Raw genomic sequence first — 12216 nt, 5'->3', positions numbered from 1 at the left:
CCCACTTTGGACCTGGTCATGCCACCCCAGGAAATCCCATCAAGGCTTCTGCCACCCAGGCCACTAACACCAAACAATTATCACTCTTGACCTTAATCAGAGCAGCCTCTACTCTATTTTGTGAACTGTGATGAAGGCAGAGACCTACGACTTCACAAGGTGCTGAGCATAAGTGAAAGTCAAGTGCTGAGTCCTAAACAAGGTACCTATATCACCCCTCCAAGGCTCAGAGAATATTGTGCTTTAAGAGCCAGAAGATAGGGAAGCGAACTATGCAATACCTTCTAATGGGTAATACATAACCACTGTAATCATGAACTCTCAGCAACTGTAGATGATTGTACAATGGAGCCATTAGAAGCCAAACAAGACTCAGTATGCCCTATCTGTCATGACTGAACTGTTTTCTACTGATAGATTCAAGGAAAGGAGGATCATTGCCTTTGGTCATGTATCCACTGTTAACCCTACCAGGATCCAATGGATATTCATTAGATGATTATACAGATGGCTCTGATTAGGCCAAGTGAGTCACACAGTAACCCAATAGTCATTAATCTAGGAAAGGGACAGACTGCAGAGGGGTGGGGCTTGACAAATGTTTGAGGGAGATAAGAGAGGATAGGGGAAGAGAGTAACCAGAATGTATCATAACTGTGTATCAAATTGTCAAAGTAGCTTAATAAGAAATAAAAATAAAGAAATTAAGAATTATAATGAATTTTTTATTTAAAATTGGGGAACATATAGAGAAGGTACTGTGATGGGAGCTTCTCAGGGCTGTCATTCAAAAACTGGAGAGTTGGCTTCCTCGTGTCCTAGGTTCAGCTGGAATAAGTTAGCACAGGCTGGGTCTCTGGGACAACAGGAACTCTGAAATCGGGTCATATCCACTCTGAGGGCTGAGGACAGAATTCCCCTGCCCTTCCAGGCCTCCAGTGTTTGCTGCAAACCTTTGCTTCCCATGCCTTGCAGACATAAGGACTAGTCTCCGCTCCCATCTCTGCGTGTCCAGTCTTCTCTCTGCATGGCATTGTCTTCCCTTCTTATAAGCCAGCACTCTTCTAAATAAAGTCCCACTAATGACACCATCTTCACTGACTATTCCACAAAGATACCATCTCTAAACAAGGTCACAGGTACAGAGGGTTTGTGTTTTTAACATTTAAGACAGTATCACACAGTCTCCATGGCCTAGTGGAGGCCTTCACAAGAACATCTAGAGATAATAAGTTTATGTGCTCAGTTTAGAACGGAGCCTAGGCTTGTCTCATGCCAGCCCTGCATCCTGCACCACTCATTGTCCCTGATGCATAGAATGTGTAGAATACCTGTTGTGTATATGGCACAATGACAGGCCACAGTTGAACAGCTATGAATGGAACAGGTACAGCCCAAGCCTCATTAAACACCAGTCTAGTCAAATGAGATGCCCATTTGAAATCTAACTCCATCACTTACTCCCAAAGCATATATGTTCCAGTAACGTAGGCCTCATCGGTGGCTGTCACCAGCAGAGCTCTGGCTGGGGAGAACAAAAGGAGGACTCTCTCGGAAAGGTGTGGCCCTCACTTCTGCTTTCACCAAAGTGTCAATTTTTGCTTCATCTATGAGACATCCCTGTAAAAAGAAGTTGTTGAACAGAGAGGACCATGGTCAGTCATGTGATGTTATTAAACAATTAAAATCTCAGAGCTTAAAACAAAGTTTATTGGCCATCCAGAAGAACAAACTGGTGCTTAGACCACTTGTCATCAGAGAGGATTCATCCAGCAACAGAATGATGCAGACACACAGAGCAAAGCAAAGATGTAGCCTAGGAACCCTATAGAAGAGGGAGAGAAGGAATCGTAGGAGCCAGAGGGCTGAGGAACACAGGACCAACTAAGCAGGGCTCATAAGGGTTCACAAAGACTGGAGGAGCAATCACAAAGCCTGCATGGAACGGCATGAGGCCCTCTGCATGTATGAGGTCCTCTGCATGTATGAGGTCCTCTGCATGTATGAGGCCCTCTGCATGTATGAGGTCCTCTGCATGTATGAGGCCCTCTGCATGTATGAGGCCCTCTGCATGTATGAGGCCCGCTGCATATGTGTTAGAGTTGTATAGCTTCGTGTTCCTGAGGGACTCTTAACAGTGGTGGGAGTCTCTGAGTCTTTCACCTGCTTTTGCGACTCTTTTCCCCCACTGGGTTTCCTCATCCAGCCTTGATATGAGGGTTTGTGCCTGGTCTTGTTGTAAGTTGTTGTACTGTGTTTGCTCGGTATCCCTGGGAGGTTTGCCCTTTTCTGGAGGAGAAACCGAAAGGGAGAGATGTGGAGGGAAAGGGGATGTGAGGGTTGAGAAAAGACAGAGGAGTGGAAAAAGGAGAAACTGCAGTTGGGATGTAATTTGTTCTGTAGGTCAGCAGTTTGCCATAGTACTGTGTATGTTTTCCTCACCTCTCAAATTCTAAGCTGCTTCCCTGGGATAAGTAAGTGGAATCATAAAGTGGTTAGATGACTGCCCTGTTCCACTTGGTAGCCATTGACAGTGGGGTCCCCATGAATGCCTCTACCCAGATGTTCACCTGGGCAGCCCCAGGAACCTGAGAAGCATTCTGTCTTAGTTCCTCGAAGAAGCGGCCAACCTCGATGAGTGTTCCTGTTCGGGAAATGCCTGTGTATCTCAGATGCAGGCAGGACACTACGCTAAGACATTACCCAGCTGTGGCAGTCAATGCCTCCTGGGAAGTCAGTCACTCTTGTGACCTTGGCACCAGTGGAAGCAGCTGTGGGGTATAGAGCCTTTCCTGGCACCTCCTTACCACCTGATCCCCTGGCTGGGACTTTAGGAAGCAACCAATAAGCCGACAAATATCTGTAAGACTGGTGTGTCATGAGGCTTTGTGCTACACAGGGATCCTGCAACCTTGACCTGTCTGCTGCTCACAATCATTCCACAAAGAATCTGAGGTCCCATTTTACTGCCTGAGAACTAAGGCATAGGGAGCCGAACACATCCGAGGGAACACTTTCCTTGTATCTAAGAGACCTGAGTCTTCACATCGCCCTCCCATGAAGATGCCCCTCGTCTCCGCTCCCTTCCCTCCGCCAGTTCTTCCAGATGTCAGCGAAGCCACGGCAGCCTCCTCACTTGTGGACGCTGCTTTAAATGCTCTCTCCAGCCTCAGTGCCCACCGAATAACTGAGTTCTCAGGGTGGAACAAGCAGGACTGCAGAGGGAGCTTCCCAAGGCACCAAAGTACTCTGAGGTCACTGAGGAGAAATGCTAACATTCCTCAGCTACGACAGGAGTGTCTTCCAGGAGTGGAGAAGAACCATCCATCCCATCACACGTTACTGCTGCAAATTTTGATTTCCCCTGAGTGAAGAGACTACAGCTGAGAATCGTTTACTGAGAGCATTTTACAGGTGCTTCTTTCTGAACTGGTCTAGACTCTTTTCAGGCTGATTATGAAGGTGACCCCCAGGCCCTACCTGCTACGAGGACTGACCTAACTGGAGTAGTGAGGAAATGAAACAGTGAAAGACATGGGGCACAGAAAAACGTGAATGGTGAAACTGGGCCGCCCTGGAAGTTTGGGAGCTGGTGTCTGTCATCTGCAGTGGAACAGAGAGGCTTGGTGGTTGCAAACAGCAGCAAGACAGAGGCAGGTTCAGTTACCCCATCCAAGCTGTCTCTGTAGGGGAGCAGTCTCCATACTGCGATAACCCAAGGACAGAAAACTACGGTGGACGCTTTCTGCACACATCATCAACATTTACACTCAGACCCAAGGATGCTTTGAGCCTCACTCAGGAAAGACTTTGCCCCATGGAGCTTAGGCACTGGGGTCCTTAATGTGCCCCCATGCCATGCCAACCAGACACATCACTCGGGATTTCATTCGCTCCCTACAACCCCTGCCTGGCCTGCAATCCTTTTGTTAAATATTATCATAAGCCCCCACCCCCACCAACAAAAAGAAAAAACAAAGCCCTCAAACCCCACATTCAGGGCATTCCTTCACTATAGCTTATAGGCACTTTTTAAACGTTTTTAGTAATTTTCAAAAGTGGGAAATGTTATAGTCTGCTCTCTGCAGCCCCTGTAAATGAGCCTTAAAAGAAAGAACGAGTACAAGTCACGTCAGCTCCGAAGTTTAATGTAAAACTGTCCAAGTATCCTGTTCCCTTCTCTCTCTCATTGTCAGTACAGAGGCTGATGTTTGTTTGTTTGTTTGTAGTTTGTTTGTTTGTTTGTTTGTGGTTTGTTTGTTTGTTTGTTTGGTTGGTTGGTTGGTTGGTTGGTTGGTTGGTTGGTTTTACATCCCAACTGCAGCTTCCCCTCCTTCTCTCATCCCAATCCTCCCACCTCCTCTCACCAACCCACTCCTCCTTCCTTTCTCTTCAGAAAAGAAATCCTCCCACAGATACCAACCAGCCCTGGTGTATAAGTTGCAGTAAGATTAGGTGCAGTCTCCACTGAGGATAGACAAGGCAGCTCAGTAGGAAGGAAGGTCCCGGAAGCAGGCAGCAGAGTCAGAGGCAGCTCCTGCTCCCGCTGTCAGGGCCCCACATGAAGACCAAGCTGTACAACTGTAGCACGTGCAGAGGGCCTAGGTCCCAAGCAGGCTCACTAGTGTGTGATTCAGTCTCTGTTAGCCCCTAGCAACCCAGATTAGTTGACTCTGTGGGTTTTCTTATGGTGTCCTTAGCCCCTTTGGCTCCTACAAACCTTCCTTCCACTTCCAAAGGATTTCCCAAGCTCCATCTTAGCTGTGCGTCTTTCTGTCTGTTTTTATCATTTGCTGGGTGAAGCCTCTCTGATGGTGATTACGCTCGATTCCTGTCCCAGCACATCTTGTAGGCAGAGGAAATTGTAGGTCAAAAGTTTCATGGTTGGGCTGGTGTCCCGGTCCCCATATTGGCAGCCTTGCCTGGTTATAGGAGGTGGCCATGTCCGGCTCCACAGCCTCCATTTCTAGGAGTCTTAGGGTCACCCTCCTGCATTCCTGGGAGTTTCCATTGCCCTGGGTTTCTAGCTCAGCCCAGAGCTCCTTCCTCATTTCAGCTGTGACTCCCAGAACCCTGTCCCTCTATCCTGCACCTACCGATTCTTCCTATTTCCACCGGCATCCAGTCCCCCATCCACCCGTGATGTCTACTTTATTTCCCCTTCTCGGTAATAGTCACACATCCCTGAGCCCTCCTTCTTACTTAGCTTCTTTGGGTCTGTGGATTGTAGCATAATTATCCCTTACTTTTTGGCTAATATCCATTTACAAGTGAGAACATACCATGTGTTTCTTTCTGAGTCTTGGTTACCTCACTCAGGATGATCTTTCTAGTTCCCAGTCAGTTGCCTCCAAATTTCATGATGTCTTTGTTTTTAATAGCTGTGTGATACTCCACTGTGTAAATGAACCACATATTCTATATTCATTTTTCAGTTGAGGAACATCTAGGTTGTTTCCACTTACTGGCTATTATTAATAAAGCTGCTGTGAACATAGTTGAGCGAGTGTCCTTGTACTATGGTGGAGCATAGTTTGGGTATTTGCCCAGGAGTGGTATAGTTGGGCCTTGAAGTAGATCTTTCCCAATTTTCTGAGAAACTGCCAAATTGATTTCCAAAGTGGCTGTATAAGTTTGCAAGTCCCACCAGCAATAGAGGAGTGTCCCCTTGTTCCACATCCTTGTGAACATGTGCTGTCACTTGAGTTTTTTATCTTTGTTGGCCATTCTGATGGACTGTCAGAATCATTTTGATTTGCATTTCCCTGATGACTGAGGATGTTGAACGTTGCTTTAAGTGCTTCTTTTCCATTAGAGATGCCTTTGTTTAGATTCCTGCAGAAAACTCAAGTCCAAGTGAATCAAACACCTCAGACAGATGAGTAAGAGAAAAATGGAACCTAACAAATAGAGCCTAAGGAGTAATCAGTATTTCAAGCTAACCTACTGTTTTAGATAAAAGAAAGGGGGTTGGGGTGAGGGCTCTAAAGGAAAGAGGTGATGGGGTGACATCTGCAAGTGAGGTGAGCAAAGGTTCTTCAGTAAGTGTCGTTACGTGGATGAGAGTCCTCTTGCTGCTTGCTACAGGACAAGGATGCATCTGTACAAATGAAAATTATTAAATAAATATTAATGTCCTTTACAAAAGGAATACCTGAGCCTGATGTAGCACTTGCCTTTAGAGACAGATGGATCTCTGTGAGTCCAAGGCCAGCCTGGTGCACATAGACAATGCCTGGCCAGCTAAGGCTGTATAGTGAGTCCCTTTCTCAAATAAATAAATACACAAGTAAACAAACAAACAGAAAAATGTATGTCCCTTTTTTGGGTCTTCCCATGCAAAAAAAAAAAAAAAAAAAAAAAAAAAAAAAAAAAACAATTCTAAACACAAAGGGATAAGACACAGTTTATCCTGGAACCACGTGAGTGAACATGTTCCAGGAACATGGATTCCAGCCCCTCAAATGTCATGTTTCAATATGGTAACAGTTGCAGGAAGTTTTTATAGACACAGAACAAAAGGAAGTTACAAATCAAAGCATTTTTCAAATATTTTGGTGGGAACATCAGGTAGGCAGGTTACTGCACAGAAAAAAAATAGTTTAATCTGTTACAGATTTTGGATATTATCTAATAGTGTTCTTAGCTTTTGGTGGAATAAGAGATCTGTTAATCCATTCCAAAAACACCTGAAAAATCAAAGGATGTTAGGTCAGACACTGAGAGCTTAAGATAGCAGCAGATAATCTGGCAACATTCCAACCCTCCATAATCAAGTTTTAATCAGCCTTGTAGAACATAGGTGTGGCTTTTTTTTCCCTAGAAAACTTCAATTCACAATGAAATAGCTCAAAATAGTGTCAAGATGGAAAAGGCGTATTTTAGGATGGTAAATTATAGTTCTTTCTGGAGGCCATGAAAGTTTATGAGTAAGTTAATCCAGATGTTTACACTGCTCCCTTCAAAAATAGAGCCCTGTACCCCAAATCATAAGTGTGTCTTTCCCCTGGCCCTGTCTTTCCACCCTTCACATATTTATCAGCACCCTCCAACTATCACCAGTTCACAGGATCCCTTCGGGACAGCCACACAATTGGCTTTGTGCCAACTCTCACCTGATTTTACTCAACAATCTCCTTTATCACTTGAACATCGTCAACACCTGTTGATTTGAGTCTCTTTTTGTTCAACGATTGTGCACTCAGCATGTATTATGAACTAAGCAGGAGAACATGGCGCTGAACAACAATAAAAATAGATGCAGACCTTGCCTTTGTGATGCTTATAGTCTGACATGGGGAAGTTAACCAAGGGGGCACACACTAGATGTGTCTGCTGACCAAGATAAGGGATGTGGAGCTCATAGCTACCCTGATTTGGAAATTATCAGAATAATGAGAATGAAATGGCTACTGAAAGAGTGAGAAGGCGCATGGGTAGTGAGCAGAAGGAAAAGCCTGAACACTGTGTGGTAGGAGCCCATGGCTACACAGAGTCTGAAAAGGAAGCCAGTGTGGCTGACAACTACAGAATGAAAGGAATGAATCTGTGTTTTATCTTGTCTTCAAGCCACAGTGGTGAAAGGCTAGATCATAAATTTGGTCTTAGACAGGTTACGTGAGAGTGCCTTTGACGTGTGTCAGACAGGCAGTTAGTTAATCCACAGGTCTAGAGCTATCGACTATAACAGAGAGCTTCAAAGACTATAACAATTTTTGTCCCCTCTGGGTCTATTTGCTAATGACTAGAGACATTTTGTTTCTGTTGCTGCTGCTGCTGTTGTTGCTATGACAGACTGTGAGGTGCTGCTGGCGGATAATGGAGAGAGAGATTGCTAACAATGCTGCAAGACTCAGGGCAACCTCACCTGCACAGCAAAACATTCTCTAACGTCAAATGTCAAGAGCACTCAAAATGAGAAATTCTTGTAGATATTCGAAACTCATAGTCCGAGTGCCTTTGGCAGTGATAAGATTGCACAGAGGAAGACTGAATGTAAGATGCAGGAAGTATTTGAGGAATGTTATCACAGACATGGCTGGGTGGCCAGCATCAAAGCATAAATAAAAGCATTCAGAGAAGGAGGGGAAAAGAAAGGAGCCTCACAAATGCCAACGTTTGTGGGTTGGGGGTTAGTAGATGTCTGTCAAAATTCTGTCAAGAAGCCAAGGAACAGACAGACAGACAGACAAACAGCTCTCTTAAGAGCACTTACTGCTTTTGCAGAAGGCTATAGTTCAATTTTCAGCATCTTCATCAGACAGCTCTAACTGGTTGTAACTCTGGCTCCAGAGACTCCAGCGCCCTCTTCTGGCCTCTAGAGGCACTGCACACACATGGAACACATGGAAGCATGCAGACAAAACACATATAAAAATGGATGGTTGCTTTTTAAAAAGCAAAGCAGAAAAGATGATGGGCTGAGAAGTGTTTATTGACTCAAAAAGGTGAATGTTATTGGAGGTTTCATAACAGGATGCTAATGGAAGACAAGCTACTGTGGTAGGTGGAAAATTGGTGGAAGGTAACAAAACAGAGGTGGTTTCTGCAGGCAAGCTAGGGTTTTGGTTGTGCTTAGTTTTAGTTGTTTGTTTGATTTTAGTTTAGTACTGGGGAGAGGAGAAAGAGTGATCTGAGCAAGGGAGTGACATTCAGAACACTCCGTGGAGGTTGGAGAGATAGTGGGAAAAGCACTTTTCCTGAAAATGTGAGGACCTAATTTTAAAATGCTGCACTTAAAGAAGCTGAGGATAGCAATGAGCCCCTTCCATCCTAGCACTAGGGAGGGAGAGACTGTGGGGTTTGCTGGGCATCCAGTCCACTCAAGCACTATCTCAAAATATAAGGTGGAAAATTCATAATTTCAGCCTCTGACTTTTACAGGCATATGTGACAGATGTGTTGGTGGACACACACACAAACACACACACACACACACACACACACACACACATTTTATTTTGAAAATTCAAACATACATGAAATAAGCAGGTAGTTATAATAGATATCTCTGGTATGCTAACTTGTATGGATGTTTTATTGTATTTGTTTCTATAAAAAGTAGGGGGCTTTTTTGTTTTAAGAGAGTTAACCAAGTAAACTATATTCACATTCTAAGATCCATCTGCCCAAATCAGCAAGAACCAGGGTCTCCACTCAGTTCCTTGGGCTTCTTGCTCATGGCCAGTCAATGGCTGGGAATTTTTATCCAGACTTGAGAGTCAATTCTCCCTAAAGGTTCCTCTCTTCCGACTTCCCTCTTCACTGTTCAGATGCTCTTTCTAATGCCGACACTGCTCTCAGGCACCTCGACCTTTAAGCCTGTGACTTTCTGCTGCTCCAAGCTGTTTGAAGACTGGACTACGCTCAGGCAAAAGATGCAAAGCCACCTATCTCAAAGACTAGTGCTGCTTTCAAAAGCAGATAGATGCTCCTCCAGTTTCCAACACCATTTGGCCAATGCCGTTGCTGCAAACCCACAAATACATATTTCAGACATGATAGTAATATAAATTGTTTATAAATGAGTGATGTTATAATAGTTGTTTGGAGAAGGGTATTCTGGGTCACTACTGGAAGCCAGGAGTCTTGTTCCACTTATAGGAGGAGAAAGATTTGAGTATATAAATTTCATGGTTATCTACTAGCGTGAGAAAGAGAGAGAAGATAGTCCCGAATCCCACATATTCTCTCATTCTAATCCTAAGCAGAGATTCATATCCATGCCCTTTAGGTCTAAACATTAAACACTCTAAATCAGGTGATAAACTATTAAATTGAGTGTATTCTATTATCTTGCATTTAACTGGACCCTATCAGTAGACTGTTGCAGAATTGTTTGATCACACTGTGACCCAGAGATTATGTTATTTACTGAAAATTTAAAAAACAAAAAACAAAACAAAACACTGTTTCTAGTTGTGGTGTGGCTCAGCCCTTAGCACACACCTTGAATCCCAAACAATGAAAGTAAAGTTAATTTGTAGAAGGAAGCACTTATGTTTGAAAGTGATGTCTTAATGGTGGTCAAAATGATGAGTCAGAGAAAGATTGGACAGAATAGCATATGCCCAACTCTCATGAGAAGAGAGAGGAAAGGAAGGCTGTTTAAGAGAGTAGTGCAGAGAGAGAGGAAGGAGGTAGTTTTACTTTTACCAGGACAGTTGTACAGAGACAGTTTGCAGAGACAGAACAAGCTACACATAGGTGAAGACAGAATAAACCAGAAAATGAGAAGGAGCCAGAAGATTAAAACAGATTTTCTGATTTAGTTTGAGGCCAAGCAGAAGAAAAAAAAAAGTCAGAGGTCAAGAGAGAAGCCGAATTGAAACAGTCAGTTTAGAGAGGAGTTTGAACAAGAATAGCTGGGTTCAGAAAGCCCTAGAAAGGGTGAGTTTATTCAGCATTAAGTTTCAGAGAATGGAAACATTCTAGACCTAGATTAGATTAGATGGAGGCTAGAGGCTTCCAGGATTAGGCTTAGGATAGCAGACAAAACATAATACAATATACTCATAATACAACTATCATATGAATAATACAACTATTATTCATAAGGTGAATAAATCACACTTTTACAGTAGACTGGAAGGCTAAGTTTGGATTTAGTACTGTTAGACTTCTGTCCTGAAGAGGAAAGCATCTCATGATAAGCACCTGCTCCTCTTCCCATCCCCAGCCACATCTCCCATTGCAGGTGCCTGGTGCGTGTGTCTATCCTTCCTAGCCCTCGTGTTCACACTCAGGCTGTGCCATGTGGCTTATACTGTGATGTACGTGCCTGAAATGCAGACCCACACAGTTGTTAAGGCACTTTGGGGGCTAATGAGTCTGGGGATTTTAGTACCAGATTTAGACAGAGAAGAAGATAAGATTGTCTCTAGAGAAGATTGTTCCAGGTGGGTAAGCCCTTGACCCAGTGTGCTCCTGGTCCTATGGAGGGAAGCAATTGAAGGAAAGACACTAGGATCTTCCAGAGCTTTGAGATAATAATCCATCTTTCATGGGGCTAAGGACAAGACTCAGCAAAGTAATTGATGCCTGCGCTCTTGGCCTTTGTTCTGTTTTTGCGTTGACTACCTGGTTTCTCTATGTGTACATGTTTCTTTTTTCTAGTGGGCTGTTTATTACCATTCATGACAAGGGCCACATTGCAACAATGCTGAACTCTTGGCCAGAGGACAACATTAAGGTATGATTTTGTTTTCATTGCTATTGCCCTGCTGCTGGAGGGATCCTTGCCATCTGTGTTGGTGTTAATTCTACCTACAAAATGTGCCATGATGTCACTGTAGGCAGGATACTTCTCCCATTATCTAGGCCCTGATCACAGACTTTCTGTAGCCTCGCAGATGCATCATAGAGAAGAGATCTGCACTAACTGCATATCTAGGTAACTTTTCTAGTATTAGTCTAAAGAAATGTTCAGCATTCAGTTGAGAATCTGCTGGATGAATGCCCTGTGCCGGTTTCCCTGGGGATATAGGCAGAAATCCAGCATAGACCTCTTCTGGAGTAACAAACAGGACAGTAACACAACAGACTGGCCAGGTCGAGCATGATCAGCTAAGGGAACCACATAGAAAGATCTATGGGATCACAGAGCTGCTACTTTCATCCCTGAGAACTCTGGTTGGCCTCATGGGGCAATGACATGGGAACCAGGACATTCTACGTGAAGAGAAAGGTAGGTTATGATGAGCACACTTAGGTAGCACAGCAAAGAGAGTGTATGTATGTTCAAGGTGACAAAGTAAAGCTGCCACTGCCTCCCGAATAACACATCTCAAAAACTTAAGGGAGAAAAAGGCGATATTATAATATGGAATGAGAAGTGTATGGTTTTTATGAAGGACTTTGGGGGATCTGGCATCTGAGGCAAGTACCTTTGGAATCCTGGAAAGTCAGAGTGAGGCTGATAACTCCTTAGTGCGGGAATTTCCAGCCCAGGAGCCAAAGGGTGTTGGCATTAAACACAGTGTAACTCTGGGGCTCGCTGCTCACCTCACTCTGGCTCCTCACCTCACTCTGGCTCCTCTAAGAGGCTTTGGAGCTCTACTGCTTTATCTGCAGGGTTCCCCACCCTCCTCCTCCGCTGGTTCCTTCGACGCCTCATTCCTCACCAAATGGTACCAAATAGAGCTCCTTCCTACTGGCCTCTGTTGGTTTTCCACCCATAGCAAGCTGTCTCTAGGGAGTATAAGAATTTAGAATAAG

General features: G+C 44.2%; 1 protein-coding gene across 2 annotated transcripts in view; it reads left to right on the top strand.

The window, feature by feature from the left end:
* The window catches only part of ME3 (malic enzyme 3), a 172068-nt gene that overhangs the window by 101706 nt on the left and 58146 nt on the right, over positions 1-12216 (top strand). For both annotated transcript variants that reach the window (XM_080913130.1, XM_080913131.1), the window contains one exon: positions 11116-11191. In XM_080913130.1, the coding sequence (XP_080769256.1) occupies positions 11116-11191 (76 nt within the window). The remainder of the gene's footprint in view (positions 1-11115; positions 11192-12216) is intronic.

Source organism: Micromys minutus, assembly GCF_963924665.1.
Source record: "Micromys minutus genome assembly, chromosome: 2".
In the NCBI taxonomy this organism is placed as follows: domain Eukaryota; kingdom Metazoa; phylum Chordata; class Mammalia; order Rodentia; family Muridae; genus Micromys; species Micromys minutus.
This window is presented reverse-complemented; position numbering and strand designations above follow the sequence as displayed.